Here is a 26,800-nt window from a genome sequence, read left to right on the forward strand (position 1 = left end):
TTCCTCATAGTGTATGTGATATTAACCATTGAAAAAGCATTTTCTTCAAGCAAATTTCAATGCATGTCCTTATATTTAAACATGCATGCAGATTATATCCTTGGTCGAGTCACTGCTGAAATGTAAACACATGACCACCACCATTTATATGGAAGGTGTCGTAATTTGGTATTGTCAAGCTTGGATATTATTGCAAAGCGTCACTGGAGAGCAACTTTTTTTTTCTTCCTTTATATACTTCCTTGAGTATTTTCTGCCCCAAACAGAAAATAATCTGCTTCACATAGCTGGTGCATGTTAACAGATGCAAGCTTTGAAACACATGCCATTCACATTGAGATAATGAACTTTCACGTCTCCAGCCCCTCAACTTGGCCAGAAGTGTAGTCGCTGAATATGCACTCTGACCACCACCACTGCTTCCACAAAACTCATGTTGGTGAATATGCAAACTCTATAACTATTACGCAGTGCCTTCCCACCATGTTCCAAATTCTCCTAAGAACTACAAGTAACATGGCAGGAAAAAAGCATGCATCTGCGTGCTAGGCATGGTGAGATTGGTCTATTAGGTGCTAAATTGCAGCAAATCCATTGCCTTTGTTGCAATACACTATAAGCAAAGCTTTCCTGAATCATTACATTTACATACTATGCAAAGAGATACATGATCTCTGCACTTGTTTTTTATTTCTATACCATCTGCTTTAAATCCAAATGAAAGGTCTCATATGGCGTTATGGTATGCAACGACGACTTGCAGCTGAATGCATCATTTTGCAACTGGTGACAAAAGCATTGTGAGCAGTGGTATATGTACGTAGAAGTATGGCTTTTAAAAAATTTAGCAACGTTGAGTCGGGTATTGCTAAAAAAAAGTTTGTGAAACTGTTTTGAAGGTGTTAAGACACAGCAGTGCATGTCACAAAGATGCATGCATGTCTATGGCATTTGCACTGCCTTGCAGCATTGTTAGACATCATATACTACAAGCATAGCCTCCCATACACTTTTGTCAGGATTATATTGGTTATGCTGGGCACCTCGTAAATTTTTCACAGTCATGCTAAGAAATTTACTACTGCACCCAAGACCCGAACAGAGTTTCCTTTGTCTGTATCTGACCATAACCTTCGAAATCTTGTAGTGAAAGGACACCAGGATGGCAGATGCTTAGAGGAAGTTTATTCAACGGAGTTCCTGAAGGAGGCAAAATTGTCAACCTTAACACTGCTCAAAGAAATCACTGATGTAAAAAGTTTTGCATTGCTGTTCCATGTTTTCTATTATTTGTATGTGGTACCTGAAGGTAAAATATTAATAAAGCTCTTGAAGGGAACAGTGCTAAAAACAGGACAATGAGAGGAGATCCAACACTGTGCTGACTAGAACCAATATTTATTGCATGTTGATATCAATATATAGTGGATGTACAATTGGGTGCAGAAAAAAACAGATGATGACGTACAATATGATTGTTAAGAGAACGAAATTACAGGCAAAATAGATGCATGATTTTACAGCTGTGTAGCGATAGTGCAGGCATGCCGACACAATTTTTAGAATATTTATGGATGGCAATAATGTCTTCAAAAGTTTTCCATAAGCTTTGTTCAGGGTGCTTGCCTAAAACTATGCACTGAGAAAGCGTGACTTTACGCTACTGCAATAAGGCATACATGTATGCTTCTACTTCTTTGCAATGCCTCCATGACCACTATTGTCTCTTGAACCAAATGTGTACTTTTCAAAAGTCATACAGAGAGGTTGGCTACGGCCTCAAATGTCTTATTGGATGAGATCCATCATGGAATATTGTGGTCAAGTGTATCCCTTATTCTATTTGATAGTGAATATCTTGTACAATACTGAGACTAAAGAAATGGGTCTGTAGTTCTTCCAATTCTTAAACACCTCCATTCTTGTAATTATGCTCGCATTCTTTAAAGTCTGGTATGCTTAGCGTTGTTAGGCATTGTGAATAAAGGACTGCGAGATTCCAGTGCAATATCTCCTCCATGTTTTATCAAATCAACTGTTATTTCATCTTCTCCTGCCACATTTTCCTTGGACTTATCTTGCGAAGCCCTTCAAACCTGATCAATAGTTACACATTGAACGTCCATTTCCTGTTCGCTACTACATCCAATCATGGTTACATGGCTGTTTTGGGTACGGTACCCCTTTCAGTCACGGTGTCTCCATATGAAGATACGACTTTCTATGTTGCGTTTTTCATCAAAAAGCGAAGGAGTGACACTGCACACTGGTGGGGATAATATGGGAAGCATACATAAATGCAATGAACGCCATCTGATGAAGCGACGAAACAGTACTAGAGAAAAAGATGTTTGAAGACGGACGACTCCATGTTTTACGGAAGCTCTGGTTTGTCGCTGCTCAAATTTCTCTTTTGCAGCAGCCTCAAACATTCAGAACGGTTAAAAACCCTGTTTTATGTGAAGAAAGAGCTACTTTTAATGAAAAACAGTTGCACAATACTCATAGTTCTATTACTGAATAGTTTTGATCCTGTTTTCATCCGAGTCTCCATTTGGAGACACTGTGACTTACTCAATCTTTTTTACCACGCCGGCAACCCATAGCCACTGTGCGGAAACTTAAAACCACCGACACTTTTTGGACTTCTTGGGCAATCTAGTTCACCGTCGAAGAATTAAACTGTGTTTTTCAGTGTTCCTTTTAGTTTTAAGTGGTGGCATTTTTAAATGCACAAATCGTCGTACGCACTGTTTCGTCATGAAGGTGGTAAATGCTCACATTTCCGGACCATGAAACGAACAACGTCAGTCTGGCAATTATGTCGCTTCCTCGAATGGTTGTCCAGATACGAGAGATTCCTAGTTTGGTCCCAGAACAACAGAATTTTGTTTGGCCGAAGTTGACCTGCAGAAGCAGTACAGACTGTTTTCTGTTTTTGTATTTGAGAATTTTGTCTGTGCTGCAATTTAGTATTTTCTTTTAATGTCCAACCTGAATAGCTCATTTTGAGTCACCATCCTTGCTCTAAACATGATGCGATTGTGTGAGGTAGGATGCAAAGGACCACTGGCCCCAGCAAGTCCAGTTGCCGTTTCCTTAGCAAAGCAAGTATGAGAAGTGTGTGGTAGAAACCGGGGCCACTGCCGGAAATGCGATGTTTTTCTGTACATCGCAGCTCAGGATCACTTCTTCAAATATCACAACCTGTCAACCAGTCGATGCACCACTCACACAACCCTGAATAGATAATGCCCCTTCTTCCTTTAAAGTGGCATAGTGAACTTGCGATAGAAAGTATTGAGTCACGATGTCTCCATATGAGGACGCGATTGACTTTGCAAAATAATATTCCTAGAGAGGGGAATTTTTTTTTCGAACTCTGGACACCTGAAACATTCATACCTGCAAGCTCCAAAAATGTCCTGGCAGAATACCATCATTCGTGACTGAAGGGGGTACAGTTCAGTATAGTAGCCATGAAAATGGCTACAAATGCTAAGTATGTGTTAACAATGACATTTTGTAAATACCAAATAAGGTTATCTCCTCAAAATAAGCCAACATAACGCAAATAATTTCCATCTTATTTCATGCCTGCAACTTCTTGTAAACTTTCATTATATATATACTCACAAAAGTGACCTGTTCATCTGTAGCAGTTGCTGGCCTTATGAAGACAAGTCCCTTTGTCAAAACGATGGCTTCAGCGAGAATCCTTGTTCAATTACCATGTATCTATTCTTGTCTAGGTAGCACTTTAGAGACAGAACAATTGCTATGGCCACGTCCCCACCCCATTCACAAGTTGTTACCATGTAAATCTACTAAACCTTGTGTTGAACTCAAACATTTTTTCAATAAACAGATTTAAGTTCTGCACTCCCTCTTACCAGGTAAAATTAACATGCAGCACCATCCATAAATAGGTTTCAGCCTATTTTTTAATAGTACCACATTTAAAATGTGTAGCACACCTGCAAACACCAATGGCCAATGACAAAGTTGGGTAAAATATTGCATACTAAAAATAATGAAATTATTGTGGGAATTATCACTTCCAAGTTCTTTGTGCACACAAAAGAAGCTATCTGTTGTCAAGTTACACAGTATCGTAGTACTATGCATGCAAAGTGCAGCAAAACTGGGTAGTTTCCATTTCTTCATAAGGTAACCTTAAAATACATCACAGTTGCTCTTACTGAGCTTTGCGGCCACAGAGGTGATGCACTCAGACTAGCAAAGCTGGTGCACAGTAGCATAGAAACAGAAAACATACATGGGTGTTCTGACAGCACCTACAAAGATGGAGAAGTTGCTTCGGCTGCATGACCAAATGGCATTGTCTGACTTCACAAAAAGTGATGTAACAGCCCCTCCTATTTTTTATCTCCCTCCCTCAATGGAGATTAAAATAATTTAATAGTGTCATTTCAGAAAATAAGTAGGGGTGCTCAAATAATGAAATTTTCTTACTGCATCTACATATGTTTGAGGAAAGCAACCTCCAAATACTGAATCAAATTTAGAATTTCTAAAGTTGCTGAAATATAAAGTAAGTGTAGAGTGCTAGTGTAAAAAATGAAGTGTGTTGGCATTATTTACTTGGCTTGTTTACAGGCACATATAAATGCATATTATGCTGTTTGCAAAATAGATGTCCAGTCAACTGAGGAGCGCATAAATGAGAAACAAGTACTTTTAGTTATCGTGGTATGCCATGGCAATGACAGTAATGAAAAAAAGAAATTTGGAATAGCACATCTGGAGCCATGGAAAATGTTGAGTTTGTTCAAGGAGAAAAGTGTAATACTAAAGCACTGCACATTGTTTAAAAATGATTGATACATCATGCAAGTGGCCAAATAATAAATTGTTTTGCCAAAATCAAACACCTCTGACCCCTGTGTTTGCTCAAGAACTAGCGCTCATGTATAGCAACCACAGTTTCCCTTCAGCAGACTTATTCAGAATAGTCCTCAGTTCCTACCTCTTCTCTTCTTTGAGGCCACAATAAATGTTATTCTTCACATAATCAAAATAAATTATTATTCAATAATTTTTAATAATCAATTCATAAATCAAATACAAATCAAACAGCAAATACTATTCAATTCAATATTTGTGATCTGAAACATCCACACACCACTAAAAACAAGGGGACACTGCTTCTGTAAAAGTGTGCTCCAACTCGTCTTAATTCTTTTACACTCTAAGAAAATGACTCCTTACGGATTGCATAAGCATGAAGCAATTCAGATGTTCACTCACAGAGATTCATTCAAAATATTTTTCTGACATTTGGAACAACATTCCAACTGAAAGGTTTTGCTTGCCTGCTACATTAAATTTTTTTCACTCATTTCGCTTTACTTTTGAAGAGCACAAACAAAGAAGTGGCAAGATAACCTCTGGTAGTTCTAACAAAATTAAGAAAAGTAATGAGAACTACCATCCAAGTACTTAGCATGTGGATAGTCTATTCAATCTATAAATGTCTGAACTCATGACCATTTCTAAAAAGCTGCATATATTAACCAACAACACATTTCAGTTCTACAAAAGTTCAGTGACTGCAACCTTTATCACTGCCTCCCATAAGTGGCCAGCTGTGTAAAAACAATGACCACAAACCTTTCCCCAAGAAATCCTTTACTGAAAACAATGTAATAGTCAATTTATGCAAACTACTGTTGCTTATTCAATTAGTTATGCACAACAATCTAGGAGAGAAGGGCAGAGTTCTTAAATTAAAAGAAGCATTGCTTTTCATCATGACAATGTCAGATCCCACAATATCTGAGGGAAGATAGCTTGTGCTTGAGTGGGATGTGTTGCTTGACAGTCCCTCCCTCCTCACATACGGTACCCTTAGACCACTTCGTCAACATGAAAAATTTCTCAACATCTGAGGACATTTAAGTGGATTTATATGTTTCTTCCAGTAAACTTCTCCAAGATTTATCAAAAAAGGAATTGTGCAGTTGCTAAGCAAGTGGCAAAGAATGCAAGAAATGAATATCACCATACATTTGAATAATCTGTTAAGTGTGGTTTTATGCATCGCAATTTCCAAGGTTATGCTATATTTTGTTTTAAAATATAACCATTAATATTATATATAGCATAATATTATTATTAGTTATATAACTATTAAAAGATAAGCAGGGTATCATCAAATATCATCAAAAATCTCGAAGATATAGTAAAAGCAGCGGAAGAATTCTATACTGACCTGTACAATACCCAGAGGAGTCAGGATACCTCAATTAGAAACAGTAATGAACAGGATACAGGAACTCCTCCTATAACTAGCGATGAGGTCAGAAGGGCCTTGCAAGACATGAAACGAGGAAGAGTGGCAGGAGAAGATGGAATAACAGTTTATTTAATCAAACATGGAGGAGACGTAATGCTTGAAAAACTGGCGGCTCTTTATACGAAGTGTCTATCGATCGCAAGGGTCCCAGAAAACTGGAAGAATGCAAGCATTATACTAATCCACAAAAAGGGAGACATTAAAACCCTGAAAAATTATAGGCCCATTAGCTTACTCCCAGTATTATATAAAATATTCACCAAAATTATCTCCAATAGAATAAGGGAAACACTGGACTTCATTCAACTAAGGTAACAGGCTGGCTTCAGGAAGGAATACTCTACAATGGATCACATCCGTGTCATTAATCAGGTAATCGAGAAATCCACAGAGTACAGTAAGCCTCTCTATATGGCTTTCATAGATTACGAAAAGGCATTTGATTCACTAGAGATACCAGCAGTCATAGATGCACTACGCAATCAAGGAGTACAGACCGCTTATGTACCTGGGAAAATTCAGAGATTCGAGAGCTACCTTAATTCTACACATGTAGGAAGATACCTATAAAGAACGGGGTCAGACAGGGAGACACAATCTCTCCAATCCTATTCACTGCATGCCTAGAAGAAGTATTCAAGCTATTAAACTGGGAAGGCTTAGGAGTAAAGAACGATGACGAATATCTCAGCTACCTTCGGTTTGCCGATGACATTGCTCTATTCAGCAACAATGCAGACGAGTTACAACAAATGATTGAGGACCTTAACAGAGAGTGTAAGAGTGGGGTTGAAGATTAATGTGCAGAAGACAAAGATAATGATAAATAGCCGGGCAAAGGAACAAGAGTTCAGGATCGCCATTTGTCCTCTACAGTCTGTGAAGGAGTACGTTTACCTAGGTCAATTAATCACAGGGAACCCTGACCATGAAAAGGAAATTCACAGAAGAATAAAAATGGGTTGGATCACATACGGCAGACATCGTGAGCTCCTGACTGGGAGCTTACCATCGTCATTGAAAAGAAAGGTGTACAATCAGCGCATTTTACCGGTGCTGACATGTGGGGCAGAAACTTGGACACTGACAAAGAAGCTTGATTGGGAAAAAAGTTAAGGACCATGCAAAGAGTGATAGAACGAAGAATGTTAGGCGTAACGTTAAAGGGGAGAAAGAAAGAGAGCGGTTTGGATCTGAGAGCAAACGGCTGATATTCTAATTGACATTAAGAGAAAGAAATGGAGCTGGGCAGGCCATGCAATGCATAGGTTAGATAACCGGTGGACCATTAGGGTTACAAAATGGGTACCAAGAGAAGAAAAACGCAATCGAGGACAACAAAAGACTAGGTGAAGCGATGAAATTAGGAAATTTGCGGGCGCTAGTTGAAATCGGTTGGCGCAGGACAGGGGTAATTGGAGATCACAGGGAGAGGCCTTCGTCCTGCAGTGGACATAAAACAGGTTGATGATGACGATGTTGATTTTAAAGATGCAGTATTTAAGGCAGATACACGTCTCTAAATGTATCTTTAAATTATTCTCCTGGTCTTTTAACTAATTTGCTAATTTGAGAGGCCCAATATTCTTACTTCTATTTTTCCTATGCTCAAACAGTGGTACATTCACACATGCGTTGACAACCCTCACTGCAGCATATTTGCCACACTAAGGTACACACAAAAATATTGCACAAAAGTATTGGTGAAGCAGGCTTCAAGCACTCCGGCAACTTGCAAAAATAAGTTTAATAGCTCGGGTCCAAATAGAACCCATATCAGATATTAAGCTGATAAGAACAGACACTGCACTTTGACCCTTGCTGGCCATGTCTACGTTTGCACCACCCTCTCTTTGTGGGCATTCCAAATCTACAAAATGTAACCAGTGAGTTTGAAAGGCATATCTGCTTGGGAACAAATTCTCAGGATGGCACCAGTTTCGAGATATGTGGCATCAAACTTGCTGTAAAAATTCACTTTTGTTCCACTTACTTATAAAAACTGTTCTATGCATTGACGCACGAAGGTAACTGAAACATCAATGCATTTCATTGGACATTTGAAAATTCATATCTTGAAACTGGGCTAGTCCTGATAATGTGTTCCAAGTGGATACGCATTGCAATCTCACCAGCTACAATTCGTCAATTGAAATGGGTGCCATAAAGTAACAAACAAGAAGTTAATTAGAATAAAGTTAATTATTCAGTCAGGCATTCTTATTTCTTGTAGAAGTAATGCCCACTTTATCAAGTAGTTTAGATCAAGGGTTAGAATTGTGCTATCTACCACATGAAATTTTAAAAAAAATTGGTGCAGCTAAAAAAGAACACCCTGTATACGTAGTGTTAAGTTTTCTATAATATGCACACGTTGACACACACACTCATCTTGTGTGCTTCTGCTATGTCTGTTTCACGTTATGAGAAATAGGAGATTTGAGTCAAATTATAATTTTTGCAGGCCAAGCTACATAGCAGCAGTGGACGTCAGAATTTGTGGAATAATTGCCAATAGGTTAAATAATTATCAGTTTTCCAAAGTCTTCCAGTTAATATGTTTATGTGCTGACAGAAAATGGTGTAATGAAAACTGCTCATTGGAAGAGCAATGTATTTTGTTTCAAATTTTGAGCTTACTTCAAGAAAGTAGTGTGTTTAATAAGGCACAGAAGTTCCAGCAATGGTTATTCCTCAACTACCGAACATATTCAAATCTACACTTTCATGTTAACATGCCTCCTAACATAACTGCTTAAATTTAGTTATTAATGACTTAATTTAGTTAGGTAGCACAACTTCTGATGTCTGCCACTCCTACAAAGGTTGGTTAGCAAAAATTAGTTTGTCTGTAATCTCCCAATTTTAATAGTAATCAAAGAGACTTGTAACAACCACAAAGTACACACGCATGCATGCAAGTACACGCATACACACACATTAATAGCAAGAAATGCATAGTGCATTTGTTCACAATGTTACTAACGGCCCAAATTTAATGAGATAGCATTATTATTGTAGTGAAGGTCTACACATTGAAGTAAATGAAACAGCACAATAGACTGGACATACAGTGTACACAATAGGCACAGTGCTGTCATATGCAAATATGTCTCGTCTATTGCACTGTTCAATTCCCTTCAGCATGCACTAACTAGCCCAGCTCAGCATACTGCTAAAGTGTGCACTGATTTCTAGCCACAATTTTTGACCTTGCATTGCATGCAAAGCATTCCATGACTTAATCTGTGAATTGTAAGTGCTGCCTCAATAATTCACTGATGCATTACCCAAGAGGCATGTTCTGGACATCATTTATACTTCATTGCTAAATGGAAAATGTTACCATCCAAAGCCTACACTTTCATTTTTATCTCATTAACAGAGTAGAACTTAACTAGTGTATCAGAATGTTGTAAGAGAGGCTTCAAAGCAGGTGATGAGACATCCTCCAACTGACAAACAGTACTATCAGCACAAGTGCTTTCGAGTGGAGAAGAACAATAACAAACTTTTGAGAGCACAGTACACAAATGTATGGGACACCATTAGGGCTGATAAAATTTTAAAATTATTTTTTTTGTGCATTTTGTCGAAGCTATACCCCAGGCACAGTACTAAACTCCAAGTCCAAAGGTGTCAGATAATTTTCTGTTGGAATTATATTTCTAGTGGGAGCACTAAAATGACAGTAGGGATTGAGGCATATAGAGATGCCTATAGTCGAAAACCTGTTGTTGTAATGGGATGAACAGGTGTACATATCAAGAAGGAAGTTATTTTTTCATTAAAAACAGTCGTGGGACATAGGCAGAGCCCATTTGTGGCTCAAATTTATAATACAAACATTCTTTACCTCTTTCACTGACTTTGCAATCAGAAGGTGACCGGCTGCTTTGCATAGTGTGCTAGGTGCTTACTTGCACCAACGACAGTGGCCAGCGCACTCATGTAACGCTAAGCTAGGGTTCATGAAAATTTGTTGCCCTCCGCGTATCTCGGAATATCTCTACTACACCGTTCTCCTTGCATGAGTGCTTCCTCGTCGCCAACGGAGTGGGCGTTTGCTGCGCATAACGTTCTAGACGCAAAAAAAAACGATTTGCCGTGCCCGTCAACAAAGCCAAGGAAGCGATGTGTCACCCATGATTATGATCTCTAATGGAATCCCCTTGGAAACGAAGCGGTGATACATAGTCCGCAAGGGCCTTATATATGAGTCCCGTAATGACCAATGCGCTTTAGTAAGTTTCACCTCAGTACATAAATGTATTACAGTGAAGTTGGCGTGAGAGAAATATAAATACCGGCAAACGGAGACCTCAGGAGAGCATCTATTAAAATAAAGTGGGCGGCGAAGGATCTATATACCAAGCACGGAAGGGCCAGCGGAAAGATCAAAGGTGGAACCGTAGGTTGGCATTTCGGCGAGCCCTGAACCCACAGACCAACCCAGGTTCCAGCTGTGGCGTCACCGTTGCCCTTTTGGTGTCCTGGAGGCGCAGCCCGAACGTACTAAATATACACGCTGTTAACGCTTAGTACTTGCGCAATTTCTCACCTACCTTCACCGCAATGCACTCTGTATGCTTCTCTGTATTACAGGACTGTTTTACAGTAAAGCCTACTAAAGGCTATTTGCTCATTATGGAACGCATATATGACCCTCGCCGAGACGCGAGGCAGGGGGCGTATGCACAGTTCACTAACATGATACAGAATCCAGAAAACGGATCGCAGGGCTAGACACAGCTAGAGTTCGAAAAGTCAGGAAAGAAATTGGGCTGAACATAGCCAAGAATTTTGAACATCGCCCCTGCGACCGTCTCTTGAACTCCACCGCAATGGACTAGCGTAACTCAGTTGGCTGCAATATTAAAAATGGTATCTCGAAAGAACGCCAGAATTTCAACAAGTACTTTAATCCTAATCAAAACACTGCTATAATGCAGCAAAGATGTTAGAACCAAGTGCCATAAATGCGCATGTTAATAAAACGGCGCGTGCCCTCTCAATGTTGCTAAAGGAAAGTTGGAATTTGGGCCGCCTTCTGAATTTCTTTTCATATGCTGCCCATTTAGTTACACTGGTACACAGCGGTGAAGTTGGAAAGATGGTCGCACGGGGAATGTCCAAAATTCCAGGACATGGGACAACTTATTACTTTCAGCAAGTCGTCAATGAGGCAGGGCAGATATGGCAGGATAAAAACACAAACCGGTGAAAAAGAAGCGGCAAATCTGATCATTGCCACTCGCCTGCGCACTGTACAGTGCAAATAAAGATTATTATTATATGATTTATTCAACGAACACAAATCGATACATCAAAAACAACGTCTGAGTCAGCTGTTGCAGCCACAACAGCTCCATCTAAAGGGGCAATACAAGTAGGACATGGTCATGCACTCATGGAAGAAAACCCAAGAATAAAACAAACTTGACAGGACAAGTTATTCGCTTGGTTTAATTAATAATGAAGTATTCGGTGGCGGCGGAAACATCCATGTGGCTGAACCCGAGGTTTGAAGCTCCAAATGAAGGGAAAACGGAAAGTTTGCGAAAGGAAATTCTACGGCGGCATGACTCCTTCCTTTGTGTGCACTGTACGTGAATTCCTGATGTTCATTCTTTAATATTTTTCCAGCAGCCCAATTAAACGTTCGGCGCTTCAGTGTCATCGCGAAATTTGCTTGGCCGCCTGCACCATCATATGCTCATGGTAATTCTTCGTGGTATTGATCATCGAATCACCACGATACAACATGGCGAGGGTGAAGACGAACTACCGCCAAAACGCGAGTTTCTATGTAGAAGGCATGAAGGGAGCGCGAAAAGAAAAAAAATGGACACGTAACATAAGACATATAACATGATGAAAAACATTTAATAACAGAGAAAAAGTGAAAATAATAAACGCAGTTCGAAACGTATACTTGTACATAGAATCTGGTTAGTCATTCGCACACCGTCGATTTTGCAGGGCGGGGAATTCGCAAATTTAGTTATTTGTGGTCATGAGTTTCATCTTCTAAGCTGCAACAGTGCTGACAGGTACGCGCTTCATGACGCGCGCGCTCGGCGCTAACGCGACACGCGCGCGCCCAATGTTGTTGGGTTGCGCTGCGACACTGTTGCGCACGAGAACGGTAGAGTGATGCATTCTCATACATAAATTCATAATTAAGATAAATGTATTTGTGTCGCATGCGGTGACGTTGAAAATATTTTTGACAGCTTACGCGTTCATATTGCAAGTGATTATTGACGTCAAGGTCGCGTGACCCTAGCGCATTGCTCTACTTTCGCTATGCCATGATGTTACCCTAAAGATGCGTTTTCACGTATAGTGCAGTGATCGTAGAGCGAGCTAGGCTGTTGGTCATCCTGTCCTCCTCGACGACGTCAGCGCAATCGTGAAACATCTCGTTTTCTTCTGTTGAACCACTATTATACGGTTCTTTTTGTAATTCTTAGTGTAGTTTTGGGCAACCTCCTTTCAGTATTTAAGTCATATTTGCTGTGTTTTTCTGTTGTCAGATTTTCAGCGTAGCAGCGGTTTTTTGATGCGAAACGTTCTAGTTTGAGATTTAACGACCTTCTGGCCGCATTTTTTTCAGGTTTTTATTGATCTTAGATAATTTTTGCTTAGTGAGTAGCATTCCGTGTTGACTGATAATGATAAGTCTTGAATAGCTTGCTTGTGCTCTCCTGGTCATCATGACTCGAGCTTTGTTGGTTGGCGATACGATGGTGAAATACGTCGGGCAGTATTTCCCGTCACGTCGTGACCTAGCTGTTGAGGTCAGCGCGCACAGGGGAGCAAAGACTGAGCACTTGCTTCCAATGATTGTCAACAAGCTAGGAAGCTTTGACGTTGTCATTGTGCACGTCGGCACTAACAACACTGTTGAACCTGTGGACATGTACATAGACAAGTACCGTCGCTTAGCTCGTGACATAATTGCAAGCAATCCCATGGCGCAGGTTGCGTTTTCTGCCATTCTCCCTCGCGGGCAGAATGAGTACCGCATGCGCGAAGCACAGTCGCCTAAGTTACGCCGCATGAACGAAATGTACAAAGGGGTGAACGCTGCGCTGCAGGAGCTGTGTCAGGAGCAGGACATCCACTTCTTGGGTGGCTTGGTTGAAGATTGGGCAAGCTGCCTTGCCAGGGATGGTGTGCACCCGAGCCGCCACGGAAACCGGCTGTTGGCAGACTACTTCTACAGGGAGGCCCGCATCCTGGCTGCCACTGCGGAGAGGGGCCGAATCCTGCACAACTACAAGGACAGGCAGTCGCCATCTTCCTGGAGTGGCTGGGCAGAACCACCTGCAGCACCTGCCTTCAGCAGTGCCGACTTTCCTCCCCTTGAAGCTAACTTTATTTCTCCTGCAGCAAGCAAGCCATCTTGGGTGAAGCCAAGAACACCGGCGCAGGTGACCAGCCGTGCTTCCTTGCAGGCGTGCAACACCGACCAGCTTCCTTGTGCCCTTCAGGGTCCTGGCTTTGCTCTCGTTGGCGGTGTTCGCGTTCGCCGCAAGGGCAGCAAGACCTGGTGCACCTGGGACAGCCTGCCTTCACCCATGACCCATGGTTCAAGGGTACCGAGAAGGGCAAAGGCTGAGGTGAGGCTTCAAGGCCATGTTCCTTCTGCTAAACCAGTGAGCCTCAGCCGAGGTGCTAGCACCACTTGTTCCAGGGTCATGGGAGGAGTCATACAGGCAAGTCCTTCTCCTCACTTATCCACAGAGAGCGTGGCTGAGGCAGGACACAATTCCCATGGTGGTGAGTGGACTCTGGTGACATCAAGGAGGAACCGCAGAAAGGCTGCGGCACTGTGCAAGCAAAGACAAGGCACCGGCCAAGCAGTAGGCAGGCGGCGCAGAGTACTTGCTGACACAGCTGCCAAGCCCTTGCAGCGAGTTGCATCTTTGCCTGCAGTAGTAAGGCGGGCAAAGCAGCAATTCAGTATACCCGCTTCTATTGCAGCCTCAGGTGCAAACATGCAAGGGCAAGCCACAACCTCACACAACAGTGCCCATGACAGCTGTTTGACCAGCAAGCAGTAGCAAAGCTGTTTGCAGGCCACTACAGTAGACTTTGCAGCTGTCTTGTGTGGTGTTGTGGTCGAGGTTGCTGGCTGCAAAAGCCGTAAAAGTATGCCTGATAGAGCTATTTGTACTTCAGAAAGGGCCAAGTCCAATGCTGGAAAGCGGTACAGACGTCGTCAGTTAGCTTTGTCTTCTAAATCTAGTTCCGACAGTGATAAGGCTGTCTCCATACAGAAATGTGGCATTACGACTGACAGTTCTGTTCAGGCTGTGCTCAATGCAGGTCCAAGTAAACATTCGGCAGCCTTGATGCCAGGCTGCAGTGTTGCCAGCTCTGATGCCGCAGCTTCTGTCAAGACATGCGCAAGTAATTCTGATGTACTACTTGGAGCAGGAGCAAAAAGAATTTTTTTAAACGGCACATTTGACAATTTTGTTTCTTTTAAGGAATGATTTGATGCCTGGTGCAAGGAAGGGAAACATGTAGTTTCTGTGAGCAGGTCAAATAAGAACCCCTTTGCAGCAGACAGTAAAGATTATGAATTTCTCAGAATCACTTATCGGTGTATTCATGGCAGTCCTGCTAGGCAGCGGGGAATTGGAAAGCGCCCTAACCAGAGATATAATAGCACTAACTGCGAAATGTCTCTTTCACTTGTCCTTTGTAAAGAACCGGCGTTGCACTACAGAATAAGCCAGCTAAAAGACAAACATAACCATAGCCTTGATCTGTATAACATCTATCCTCAGAAAAGGCTTCTAAGCAGTACAGAGAAGGCAGAACTGTATGACCTAGTCAAGTGCAATGTCGCTCCAAAAGATTTTAAGAACTTGGTTAGGCAGAAAACAGGAAAGACATTAACAACGAAAGATGTCTACAACTATAAAATGGAATATTCTATTCCTATTCGAACTCAAGAGGCACATGGTGAAGTCTTGATTCATCAAATAGAAAGCTTGATTGAGAAGAATCCCGACTGGCTTATTCACTATGAAAAGAATAATGAAAACAACCTCCAGTTTATCTTAATTCAAACTAGCCACATGCGTGAAATGTTTGAAAAGTATCCTGAGGTAATATTTGTTGATGGCACTTAAAAAGTTAACAGGGAAAATTATGTCTTGTACTCAATTCTTGTCGAAGATGGTCGTGGTCATGGAAGATGTGTTTGCTACGCATTTGTGCGGAATGAAACTACAGCAGTTGTTCGGCCCATGTTTGAGAAATTTGTAGACTTTAACCCATTTGTTATAGCAGCCTGCAAAGTAGTAATGATAGACAAAGGCATGATTGAGCTTCGCATTTTAAGTTCTCTCCTTCCAGATAGTACAATATTGCTGTGCACATGGCATGTGCTGAATTGTTTCCATAGAAATGTTGATGAGAAGGCAAAGGCTCAACGCAAACTACTTCTTCCAATTTTGAAAGAACTAGTCTATTCTCAAACTCTACAGGAGTACTATGATAAGCTGCCACACCTAATGCAAATTGCTCCCAAAGACTTTCTCGCATACTACATGCAACAGTGGCATTAGTGTAGACAGATGTGGGTGCATGCTTACAGGAAAGAACTTCCAACTTTAGGTAATAACACAAATAACCGCATTGAAAGTCATAATCAGAAGCTGAAAAGTTTTCTTAAACCATCGTTGCATTTAGTTGAAGCTGTAGCAGAACTGGTTAACTATGTTAATAATGACAGCATATCTCTGGAGTTTGCCCAACTAAAAGAAATTAAACTTAACCTTAATGTAACTTGCATAGACGAATTTCAGATGGAACTGTCTCATAGCTGCACTGTCGAGGCCAAAGATAAAATACTTGAACAGTATGAAAAACTAAAGACAGCAAATTACCAGGTTAGCTAAAGCAGTAATTCATATTCTGTCGCATTAGGAAGCAAGGAGTACAATGTAGCACAAAGCTTCGACAGCTGTACATGCACTTTCCATGGTCAGTATGGCTTGCCATGTGCACATATTATGGCAGCTCGCTCATTTTCGGGAAGGGAATTGTTTGATAAAGCCTGCATTCCACAGAGGTGGCGTAAGGAACATTTTCTTGACCATAGCTGCACGACTTCGAGCACAGGATCTAAAGTAACAAGCAGCGTTCAACCATTACCCTCCATTAAACTAGACACTCCTCAGCAAAAGTACTGTTATGCCTATGAGACACTTTGTAATATGTCAAAAGCTGTAGCGAACGTCCTGGCAAATTGCAGCACTCAGGAATTAATGGAAAAGCGAGCTTCATGTGAGGCATTTTTCGGAAATTTGAACACATTCACACAAAATCAAGTTCCTGTAACATTGCAAACAAAAATTAACCAAACACAGCCTACCGTTCAAGCGAGCCCTGCTAATGTAGTAGGCAAAACAGTGAATACAAAGCTTATTATTCCTGTGGTTAAGGCGAGAAGAGGGCGCCCTAAAAAGGTAAAAGCTGTCAAGCGTGCGTTCCAACCACAGCAGAGCAGAATAACCCTTGCTACTATCAAAGCTGACATGTTGCAAATTTACAAAAGTTATTCACTTACTGAAGACGACTTAAATGCTCTGATGCGAGGTGGCTCACTGTCGGATAGTGTAATTAAGATTGCCCAGTATCTAACAAAAAGAAAGTTTCCCAATGTGCGAGGTTTCCAAGATGTTCTATTAGGCCAAAGGCTACGTTTCTCTCGGGTCACTGGTATGTTTGTTCAAATTTTGCATGTTCGGAATCCAGATCATTGGCTTACAGTTACCAACATAGGCGCTTCCCAAGATGCAATCTTTGTCTATGATTCCATAGATCAAGACACTCCTCCTGATGCCATTAAACAGGTTTGTCATATTTCAAAATCACCATCTCCAACCATAACTTTCTTGACGAAACCGGCACAGAATCAGGGCACCACACTTGACTGCGGTTTGTTTGCCATAGCTAATATGTATTACATAGCATCAGGAAAAGACCCATCACAATTAAATATTAATCAGTCCATGTTACGGAGCCACTTGCTTAAATGTCTACAAAAAGGAACCATAGATGATTTCCCAGTAACAAATACCTTAACTGTTCATGTGCGACAAAGAAATACCACATACAATTTGCATTGTCTCTGCAGGCAGCCAGCAGAGACAACAGTAGGCAAAACAATAAACTGTGGAGCATGTTCTAAAATTTACCATGGACATTGTCTTGGAAAATGGGCAGAAAATTTGAATGGGAAAGTAGCTCTATGTTGCAAGGCATGCCTAGATATTGTAAAAGAAAAAATGAGAGCTAAAGCAGTATAACTAAATGAATCTGAGGTGATGCTGGAGGAATACAATACTACTTCTCCATTCAATATCCGAAGCTTTTGTTGTATGCATTTTTTTTTAATTAAGGGAGGCACATTAATTGAGAGAAGGCCGCCGTGCAAAAAGGCCGCCGTGCACGCCGCGCCCTCCCCGGCGCAAGGACCGCCGCTCACTGTCCCGGCAGAGCCGGCAGGGGCCAGAGCCCCGCCCTACTCGGCCAGGGGCCGGCTCGTCCCGTGGACAGTATTGCGAGCGGTCCTCCGGCAGACGGCCACTCACACACGCGCGAAACAACCCGAAGGCGACTAAAATCAATAGCAAAAGGGCGGCAACGTGGAAGGTTTCACCGGCGGCCACGAGCCACCCCGCACGACATACAGTGTCCCACCCCGGTGCACGGCGCAGCCTACCATGCGTCCGGCACCGTCCCGACCCCGCCTTGGTCCACCATTTTAATGGGACTGACAACCAACTAAAATGTGTCATAAGATCTTAGTGTAAGATACAAATGTGCTTATATGGGGAGAATTCAACAGGATGTTTGCAGTTTAAGTACTAGTTGCAAATTTTTTTTTAATATGCACTGAAAGTTGCCAAAAGCTGTATGCCACAGCACTTGACTGTCAAGCTCTGAACCTGCATTGCAGTCCCAGCGTGTGACCAAATTAACAAAGTGTTGATACACATAAGGCAGCTTTCATTAACTGTAACATACTTATATTTAATAATGTCGATATAGGTCATAGGCATTTGCACTTTCTTTCTTTTCATGTATTTAGCGATGCAAGCACTGTTCAAATTTGCAATCAGTGCTGCTCTCATGGCGACGAGTGGACCTTCAGCACTGTGGCATTCCTCTTTGCACGGTGGTGTGCATGGGTGTTTTTGTATGTTAGTGAGTGAATCTCCCCATGTTCTGTTGTCTCCCTTTGGGATACAAAATGGGGCTGTTGTGAAGGTGCACCAAGCACTGCTAGAAGAGCACTATTGGCATTTCCTACCGCTTGTTACCATCGGAAGTAATAGCGTCTGATGTTTCATTTTCAAAACATTGATTTGGAAATAGCCTGAACAGTCCGACAGAAAATACGAAAGCATGCTGACAGTAATAACCAAACAACTTGGGACGCATGAACCGCATGGATTGCTTTGATAAAAAAATTACAGTTTCTTTTGGGCAGGCTACACTTGGCTTCTCCCTCAGCAGCATACAATTACTATTGTGCTTGCCGCTGTTTCCAGTGGTACATAATAATGATTGGACCTAAATATTACCATTAAAGAGAAGTGTTCCAATATGTTTTCAGCATTACTGCAGCAGGATTGGGCACTCAAAACTTTGTTACATACAAGAAAATAGGCATCATAACAGGTGGTTGTCAGTCCCTTCAAAAGCTTTAGTTGCAAGACAATTGCTTTATGGGGTAGAATTGCCTGTATATTTTGCATATGGTGACATCAACTAGTGTAAATTCAGCTTTTTTCCATTGTTCATCATTTTTCTGCATATCGTTACTTTCCACGAAGAAAAAAATATGTCCAGAGTGTCTTTCCACAGCAGGTAGGAAAGCTGTTATTCTAGAACAGCATATCAATCTTTAGTAGGGAAGTGCACGTCTTAGTTTGTTGACATGTCCTGTGCTGCTTCATCTGCTGCACATTTAATTTTCATTATGGTGTGTTTAATCCTCCTATGCAGAGACGAAAGTTGTGCCGTTTTGCTTCGTACCTGCATTTCGTTTTGTCAGTGTTTCCATACTCTTGACAGAAGCCTTGCACTAGTTCAACAGTCAAAAAGAGTATGAGCTGTGGTTGTGCTCCTGTGTAGCTTGATTGCATGAGGTGATTTTGGTCTTGCACATAATTCACAGTATTTTAGCTCTAGTGTGCCAGGTCAGGTCACATTAATACCTGTGTTGCACTTAGCTCCAATTAATGGCATAAATGGCTAAGGTACATTTCTTATTGCCATTACTTTTAGAGCGTGACCACATGTGTATACGTAACATTGCAGACCAGCCAACCGACTTAAGAATTTGAATATACTTCAGTCGTAGCAAACAAATGCTAAAATTTTGTGAAATATAGTAAACACTTTTATTACTTGAGTATTCAGTGTTCTTAAAAAAAAATTTGGACTTTATTCTGTGAGATAGTGATCCAGCATGTGTGCCCTTCAGTCACTGCTAGAATTATCTGCCCTATATTCAGCTGACTTCTATTAATTCTACCCTGACAGGACCAACGAAAGAAGCCAGTGGAAAGTGCCGCACGACTAGTTGCATTGAACTTTCGTGTTTTGCAGGCTTTCTTTCAGGCTTGGAAAAAAACCTATATTATGTAGCATATATTTGCAGCAGAAAGCTGGATTGTAGATTTTTCAGGATGGTCTACAATTTTCTCCACTGCCACTCTTGCTGTGAATATTTCATGAAGTTGAGTAATTAATGAATTAAGTAATTAGCCAATATACAAAAAAAAGTTGACTTGCTCCAAGCAACAGCAAACATTACCTTGGTTCTGGCCAGCTATGTGGCACTTTTTTTAAGCTTCGGAAGAAGTTGTGTGGGACACATGGTATACATTTTAAATTAATTATGCTTTAAACTGTGAAATCAAATATAGAATACTTGTAGTGACAAAAACTGTAAAGAAGCTCTAAATATCGGGAATTTCACTACAAAATTGTATAAACGGGCAGGTATAATAGTGTCACACATGAGGTCAGCGTAGCAAGCTTGAAATTGAAATTTAAAAAAAATTGCTTTTATTGGCTAAAACTGCAAGCAATGTCACAAAACAGCATTAGTAAGTACACTTCAAAGAGAGTTTCCTTTCTCCAAAATGTTCTTTATTGTGCCTGGAAGCATACTTGCAAAATGTGTAGAGCCCCAAGTTGAAGCAGAATGGTGCCTGTAGTTCTGAAGGTGTCAAAATGGAGACAGTGCAAATAATGACTTTTAGAGCGCTACTTTGAACCGTAACGTTTCTTTTCTTTTTGTCATCGAAGCATGCCACTGAAAGTGGAGCATCAGGAGCAAGTTATGCAGGCGTGCGTTTGATCACTTAGCCCTTTAACCCTCAATCCGGTGCTCTATACACCATGGAAGTTGTACCAATCTTGCCAATGAAGAGTCACTTGTTGAGCCCAATTCTGCGCTGCTCCCATTGCCCAAGACGACTTACTGTTGGCAATGAGGGAAAGCTGCCCTTTTCTGTAATTTTTTTGTTGTTCCTAACCAAAAACAAATTAGTAATATATATTAAGGATCACAATGCGAGAAAAAGAATTCCAACTAGAAAAATTTTCAGGAAACTTATGTTTTTTCTGCAATTATTTAGGGGGTTAAAGGGTTGAGTCATCAAAAATTATTGCATTGTTAATGGCATTAATATTTATAACTAATAAATCTACTTGTATATGCAGGTAGCATGCAAATGACATTTGCAGTTAACTTGTGAGTACTTGATGCCATTAAATTTGCCTGTGAAACTGTGGGATAACCATTTAAGTGCCATATTCTTCCTAATGAACGAGAGATCTGCACATATTTAATTTTGCCGAATTATTATTGGTATTTTGTCAGCTTCAGAAAAAGATATTGCTAATTTTTGTTTTACACAAAACGGCTTAACTTGTTAAAGAAAGGCTTTTCTTCAAAATGCAAGGTTTCAATAAAATTGCCTAACCATGCTATACTGAAAGCATTATAAACAGCTCTAAAATTGTATAACCGTGCAAGCTCAGCCTCACAACCTGAAGTAAGTACCCTTTCATTATTATTTTACATTACAATAGAAAGCATAGTTATATCTCCTGTGCTTTCTTTACCATGGACAAAATTTGTTTTTAGGGAACAACTTGGAAGAATGTGTGACTTGAACAAGCTGAACATGTGCACATTTGGCTTGACAAAGTTATCCAAGAAAGCGATACAGCACAAAACCGACAAGGGACAAGTGACAGGCATAGATGCAAACATTGTATCAGACTCTGTGCTTGTGTGCAGCCCTTGTCAGCGTGTTGTGCTGTCCCCTCATTATGAATTACCAACTAGTTCATTCATATGCCTTTTTATTTGTTTAAATTCTATATTGACCCTGATATATGTTTGGCCATTGAAAAAACTTGTTTTATATGCAGTACTGCGATAGTGAATGTAAGTAGAAGCACACTGTGTAAACATGATCTATTTTGTATAGAAACATAAGATAAATTGCACCAATATTGCACTGAGTAAGGTTGTTTTGACCAGGAACAAAAGAATCATATTTTTATTTTGTAATATAGCTTGCAAACACTTGCATTTCTGTTGCACTACTGCATATCTCTCGGCGGAGCCTGACCGCTACAGAGCGCGTTCTCGGGTGGCGGATAGAGAAACGTTCCATGATATGAATGCCATATAAGTTCATTTCATGGGGCAGGCATTTATGCCCGCGGACCAACAGGCGTTTCTATACCGTATTTATTTGAATATAAGGCGAGGTTTCCCCCTAGAATCCTTAGCTTTGAAGTTTCCGCCCGCCTTATATGAATTTTGCTTTTCATTATTTGTGTAGCTTCACGGCAGCGCGAATGTCGCCTTATAGTGTAGCTTTGCCACAGCGCTGCGGTGAAGCTACACTTTAAGGCAGAATTTGCGCTGCCGTGAAGCCACACCTAAAGGCAAGATCTCGCACACCAAGTCCTGAGGCTCCCTTCTCCCCCATTTTGTGGTTGCTATATTGCACTTTGGCTGGGTTAGTAACAGTATTTCAGGCGATACACGCCATGTCTAAATAATTCATTGGCTACTCTATATCGCCGTATATTAGTGTGCATACTTAAGTTTTGTTCCTGGGTCCCGCAACTGTGCCCTTACCTTGTAATCGTGACCATATTGTAATTGAATAAATACGGTATTTCATGATGGCGTGCAAATTATTTGGTGACGGATACCATATGCTGTCATTAGTCTAAAGCATATCCTTGCATTCATGTTGTACAGTGATTATTTTTTGCAAAATTTCACTCTTTTTTCTTTCTTTGTCCAGTGAGGAATGAAAACCCACCACTTTAAGGTGCCATGAAAGAGCAGCTGCTGCTTCAATCTTCAAGAGGTCTGCCAAATACAGCTATGCATTTGCACTGAGAAAATGTTACTTAGCTCTTTCAGATTGTTCAAATAAAGTGGTTTATCAACAGAACTGTGCCAGAGGCTTTCCTCTTTCTACTTTCTTTGGCATTTACACGTATGTATTGTAGCATTGAGAAAGCCAACAGCAGGCAGGGTTCATACAGAACATCTGACACAAAATTTAAGGAGGGGAAACATTGAAAAGTAGTGAAATCTTGAAGCTAAGCAGCTGCCAAGTTCGACACGCTTCAAGCCTTTTTGATCACTTTTCAAACAGTTTCCAATTGTAATGATGTAAAATGCCGTTTGGCATGACAGCAGTGTCAACATTCAGCCCAACATATTCAAGTTAATGACAATGACTCAAAGTTATTTTCCACCAGTATTTTCGTAAATGAAGACATGATGGCTGCGGTGTGAACAAAACAAAATGGTAGCATGTTATGGTCACTCGACTTGGTTTTGTGTAGCTCCAGAATAGCAACGACGATTTAACTAAGCCTGTCAGTGGCTGTGGACAAGCCACATTGCAATTTTTTTGTGATGCTCTAAAAAGAAAATGCAGTTGACTTCCATTGATTCGACGCTGAAGGCACCAATGAAATTAGTTAAATTATCCAGCAAGCCGAATTCCACAAGAGGCAGAAATGCCCCCAAAGCAGATCGTTTGTTTGGAAAATATTTGCCCCTTTATGGGCTCAAAAGAACAGACACCCAATCATTTTAGCAAAAAAGACTAACATCTGAACAGCCGGTCTCATTCGATACTTCACTAATGCCTTGAATGACTTAAGTTGTTGCGATTAGGTTTATCGAGATTTTGGTTTTACACAAAACTAGAATGGAGGCTAGCTAGTGCTCTGGCTCATGAAGTCTTTTAAATAACTCGGACATCTTGAATACTCTAGCACCAACTCCTGCTAGCTTGTGCTTCATGGTCGATATGTCTCTTTCAATTTAATTTAGGCTCTCTAAGACTGTTTCCATAATAGAGTGATCGTGGCAGGTCCCAAACTAGTCATGCACACCTCATTTTGCCAGTAGTTTGCTTGTTTTCTTTTGGAGCTCAGACTTGTCAATGTAATATTGTTACAGTGGGAAAAGAGGACAAGGTCGATTTTATGCTAGAGCTAGGACGTCCTGAATGTGGGAGACATACGACTTGGCAGCAGTTTAGGCACACGTGGCGAGTTGTTGCTTGGCAGCTAGTTGTCGCCCGGTCGGATTACCAAAAACTTCGGACAGCTTTTCTTTGAACAAGTCCCAGCTGGTTAGCTCTTCCTCATGTGTGTAAAACCACGTTTGCGGTGTTCCGTAAAAGTAGAACACGACATTGGCCAGCATTAGGGTCGGATCCCACCTGTTCACCTTGCTGACGCGCCCATGCATCTTCAACCCTTCTTCTACGTCAACACCACCGAGGCCGGTGAACTTGCCGGGGTATTGCGGCTGAAGTAGAGCAACATACTGGGTATGTGTAGTTGGCACTGCTGCTGCAGATGCGCTGCCTTCCACTGGAAGCACGGTCGCAGGCTGGGCGAGACGTCCGCTGCAGAGCTCCGTGGCGAAGATGCGTACCCCACATTTCCACCAAAATGTCACAGGTATGAAACTATTTACACGGTGTATTTACAAGGTGCATATAAACAGCAGCCGAGAATCCCGAGAGGCCGTTGCCACTTCGTTGCCTTCACCATCGACGACCTTGTCCTCTTTTCCCACCGTAACATGTTATGCCTTTCGGGCTATGCAACACTCCGGCTAATTTTGAGCGTATGATGAACTCATTACTCCAAGGATTCAAGTGGTCGACTTGTGTCTGCTACCTAGATGATGTTATGGTGTTCTCGCCCTCATTCAGCACATACAATGAGCGCCTTTCAGCTGTACTTGCCGTCTTTCGCAAGGCCGGTCTACAGCTCAACTCTAAGAAATGTAACTTTGGTCATTTTGAGATTACTGTTCTTGGATATGTCGTCAATGCGACTGGCATCCGACCGGACTCGGAGAAAATTCGTGCCTCGGAAGAGTTCCCTGTTCCATGGTCCGCAAAAGATGTCGAAGTTTTGTGGGCCTTTGCTCTTACTTCTGCTGCTTTGTTAAAAATTTTGCTACCATCACATGCCCTCTCGCAGATCTCCTGAAGAAAAGTGTGCAGTTTTCACGGGGATCCTCTCAGGCCACCGCCTTTTCACGCCTTACCACCATGCTCACCACCCCACCGATTCTGGGACACTTCGCTACTTCAGCCCCTACAGAGGTGCGCACAGATGCCAGTGGCCACGGAATCGGTGCCGTATTGGCACAAGTTCAACACGGCCATGAACGTGTCATCGCATACGCTAGCCGTCTTTTGTTGCCTGTGGAGCAGAACTACTCTATTATTGAGCATGAATGTTTAGCAGTTGTCTGGGCAGTGGCGAAATTCCACCCCTATTTACATGGCAGGCCCTTTTCCATTGTAACAGATCAACATGCTCTCGTCAACACGGCTTTCGTCCTTAAACGATCCCACAGGGAGGCTTGGAAGACGGGCTTTGCGGCTACAGAGTATTCCTATTCGGTAATGTATAGGTCTGGTCGCCTACCCAAGGATGCCGACTGCTTGTCCCGTTACCCTGTACACACGCCAGCCAATGCCGACATGGACGCTTCCGCAAGTGTTCTTTCCATTTCCCAGCTTTTGGAAATGGCCAATGAGCAACGCCATGACGCTACTCTGAGGACCCTCATTGACCGAATGGAATCTGCTGCTACTGATCCATCGTTACGGTGGCTCGTTCTCAGCGACGGCATATTGTACCGACGCAGTTTTCATCCGGACGGTCCTCCCCTTGTCCTTGTCGTCCCTCAACACCTCCGCTCAACCGTGCTTCAGGAGCTTCAGGACGCCCCAACTGCCGGACACCTTGGGTTTGCTTGCACTTACGACCGCGTGCGCCACCGCTTTTACTGGCTCGGCCTCGCACATTCCGTACGGCGCTATGTAGCTGCTTGCAAGCCCTGCCAACATCACAAAAAGCCAGCGACGCTTCCTGCTGGGTACTTACAGTCGATCGACATTCCACCTGAGCCATTCTTTCGAATGGGTTTGGATCTCCTTAGCCCCTTAGCCCTTTCCCCCGAGTCCAGCTCCGGCAACAGGTGGATCGCTGTCGCTACTGATTACGTGACGCGCTATGCCATCCCTCAGGCACTTCCCATGAGCTGCGTGACCGACATCACAGATTTCCTGCTCTGGGATATCATTTTAGTTCATGGCGCCCCGCGGCAGCTCCTTACTGACCACGGCCGCACTTTCCTCTCCTAAGTCATCGCCGATATCCTACGCTCATGTTCTACCAAGCACAAACTGGCTATCTCCTATCATCCCCAGACCAACGGCCTTACTGAGCGACTTAATTGGACCTTTACTGACGTGTTATCGAAATACGTTTCACCTGACCACAAGGACTGGGATGTGGCGCTTCCTTATGTCACGTTCACCTATATTTCAGCCCACCACAATACTGCTGGGTATTCCCCCTTTTACTTACTCTTCGGTCGTGACCCTGTATTACCATAGTGACACGTGTACTTATCTTTATCGGGTGACCACGTTTGGCCGCCTAACAAATGTTATCGCACAGCGCGGGACGCGCCTGCCTGTATCCGAAGTTTCTGGAAAGTTATCGATGCTTCTATCCACTGTCTGTTGTCGCCGAACCTTGTGTTGTCTGATTTCATCGCTTGACACGAATGGTGTAGAACTTTGTAGAAGGCATGCGGGTCCCAACGATTAGTCTGGAACATTCGATGACTGCTGTATAAAAGCCGACGCGCTTGACCCGCTGATCAGATTCTCGACGATCGCCGACTGTGTTCGCCGCTTTCGTTGTGCTATAAGTGTAGCCTGTTTTGTGGGCACAGGTTCGCCCAATAAAATCGAGTTTTGCCTTTCACAGTATTGCTACTGTGTTCTTAACGTCACCGCCACGTGACATCTGGTGGAGGTGCTTTCGTTCATGTACCGGACGCCC

At 42.1% G+C, this 26,800-nt stretch overlaps 1 protein-coding gene and 1 pseudogene across 1 annotated transcript; one reads left to right on the top strand and one right to left on the bottom strand.

Moving 5' to 3' along the window:
* Positions 1 to 7,969: 7,969 nt before the first annotated feature.
* Positions 7,970 to 8,148, bottom strand: LOC126535455 (U2 spliceosomal RNA; annotated as a pseudogene).
* A 4,920-nt stretch (positions 8,149 to 13,068) lies between these two features.
* LOC140219550 (uncharacterized) lies at positions 13,069 to 22,851 on the top strand. The gene is made up of 2 exons (XM_072289437.1): positions 13,069 to 13,947; positions 22,699 to 22,851. Exons 1-2 carry the CDS (start codon positions 13,069 to 13,071, stop codon positions 22,699 to 22,701), a joined length of 882 nt encoding a protein of 293 aa, XP_072145538.1. The 3' UTR covers positions 22,702 to 22,851.
* The last annotated feature ends 3,949 nt before the right edge of the window (positions 22,852 to 26,800 follow it).

Source organism: Dermacentor andersoni, chromosome 7 (genome assembly GCF_023375885.2).
Source record: "Dermacentor andersoni chromosome 7, qqDerAnde1_hic_scaffold, whole genome shotgun sequence".
Lineage (NCBI taxonomy): Eukaryota > Metazoa > Arthropoda > Arachnida > Ixodida > Ixodidae > Dermacentor > Dermacentor andersoni.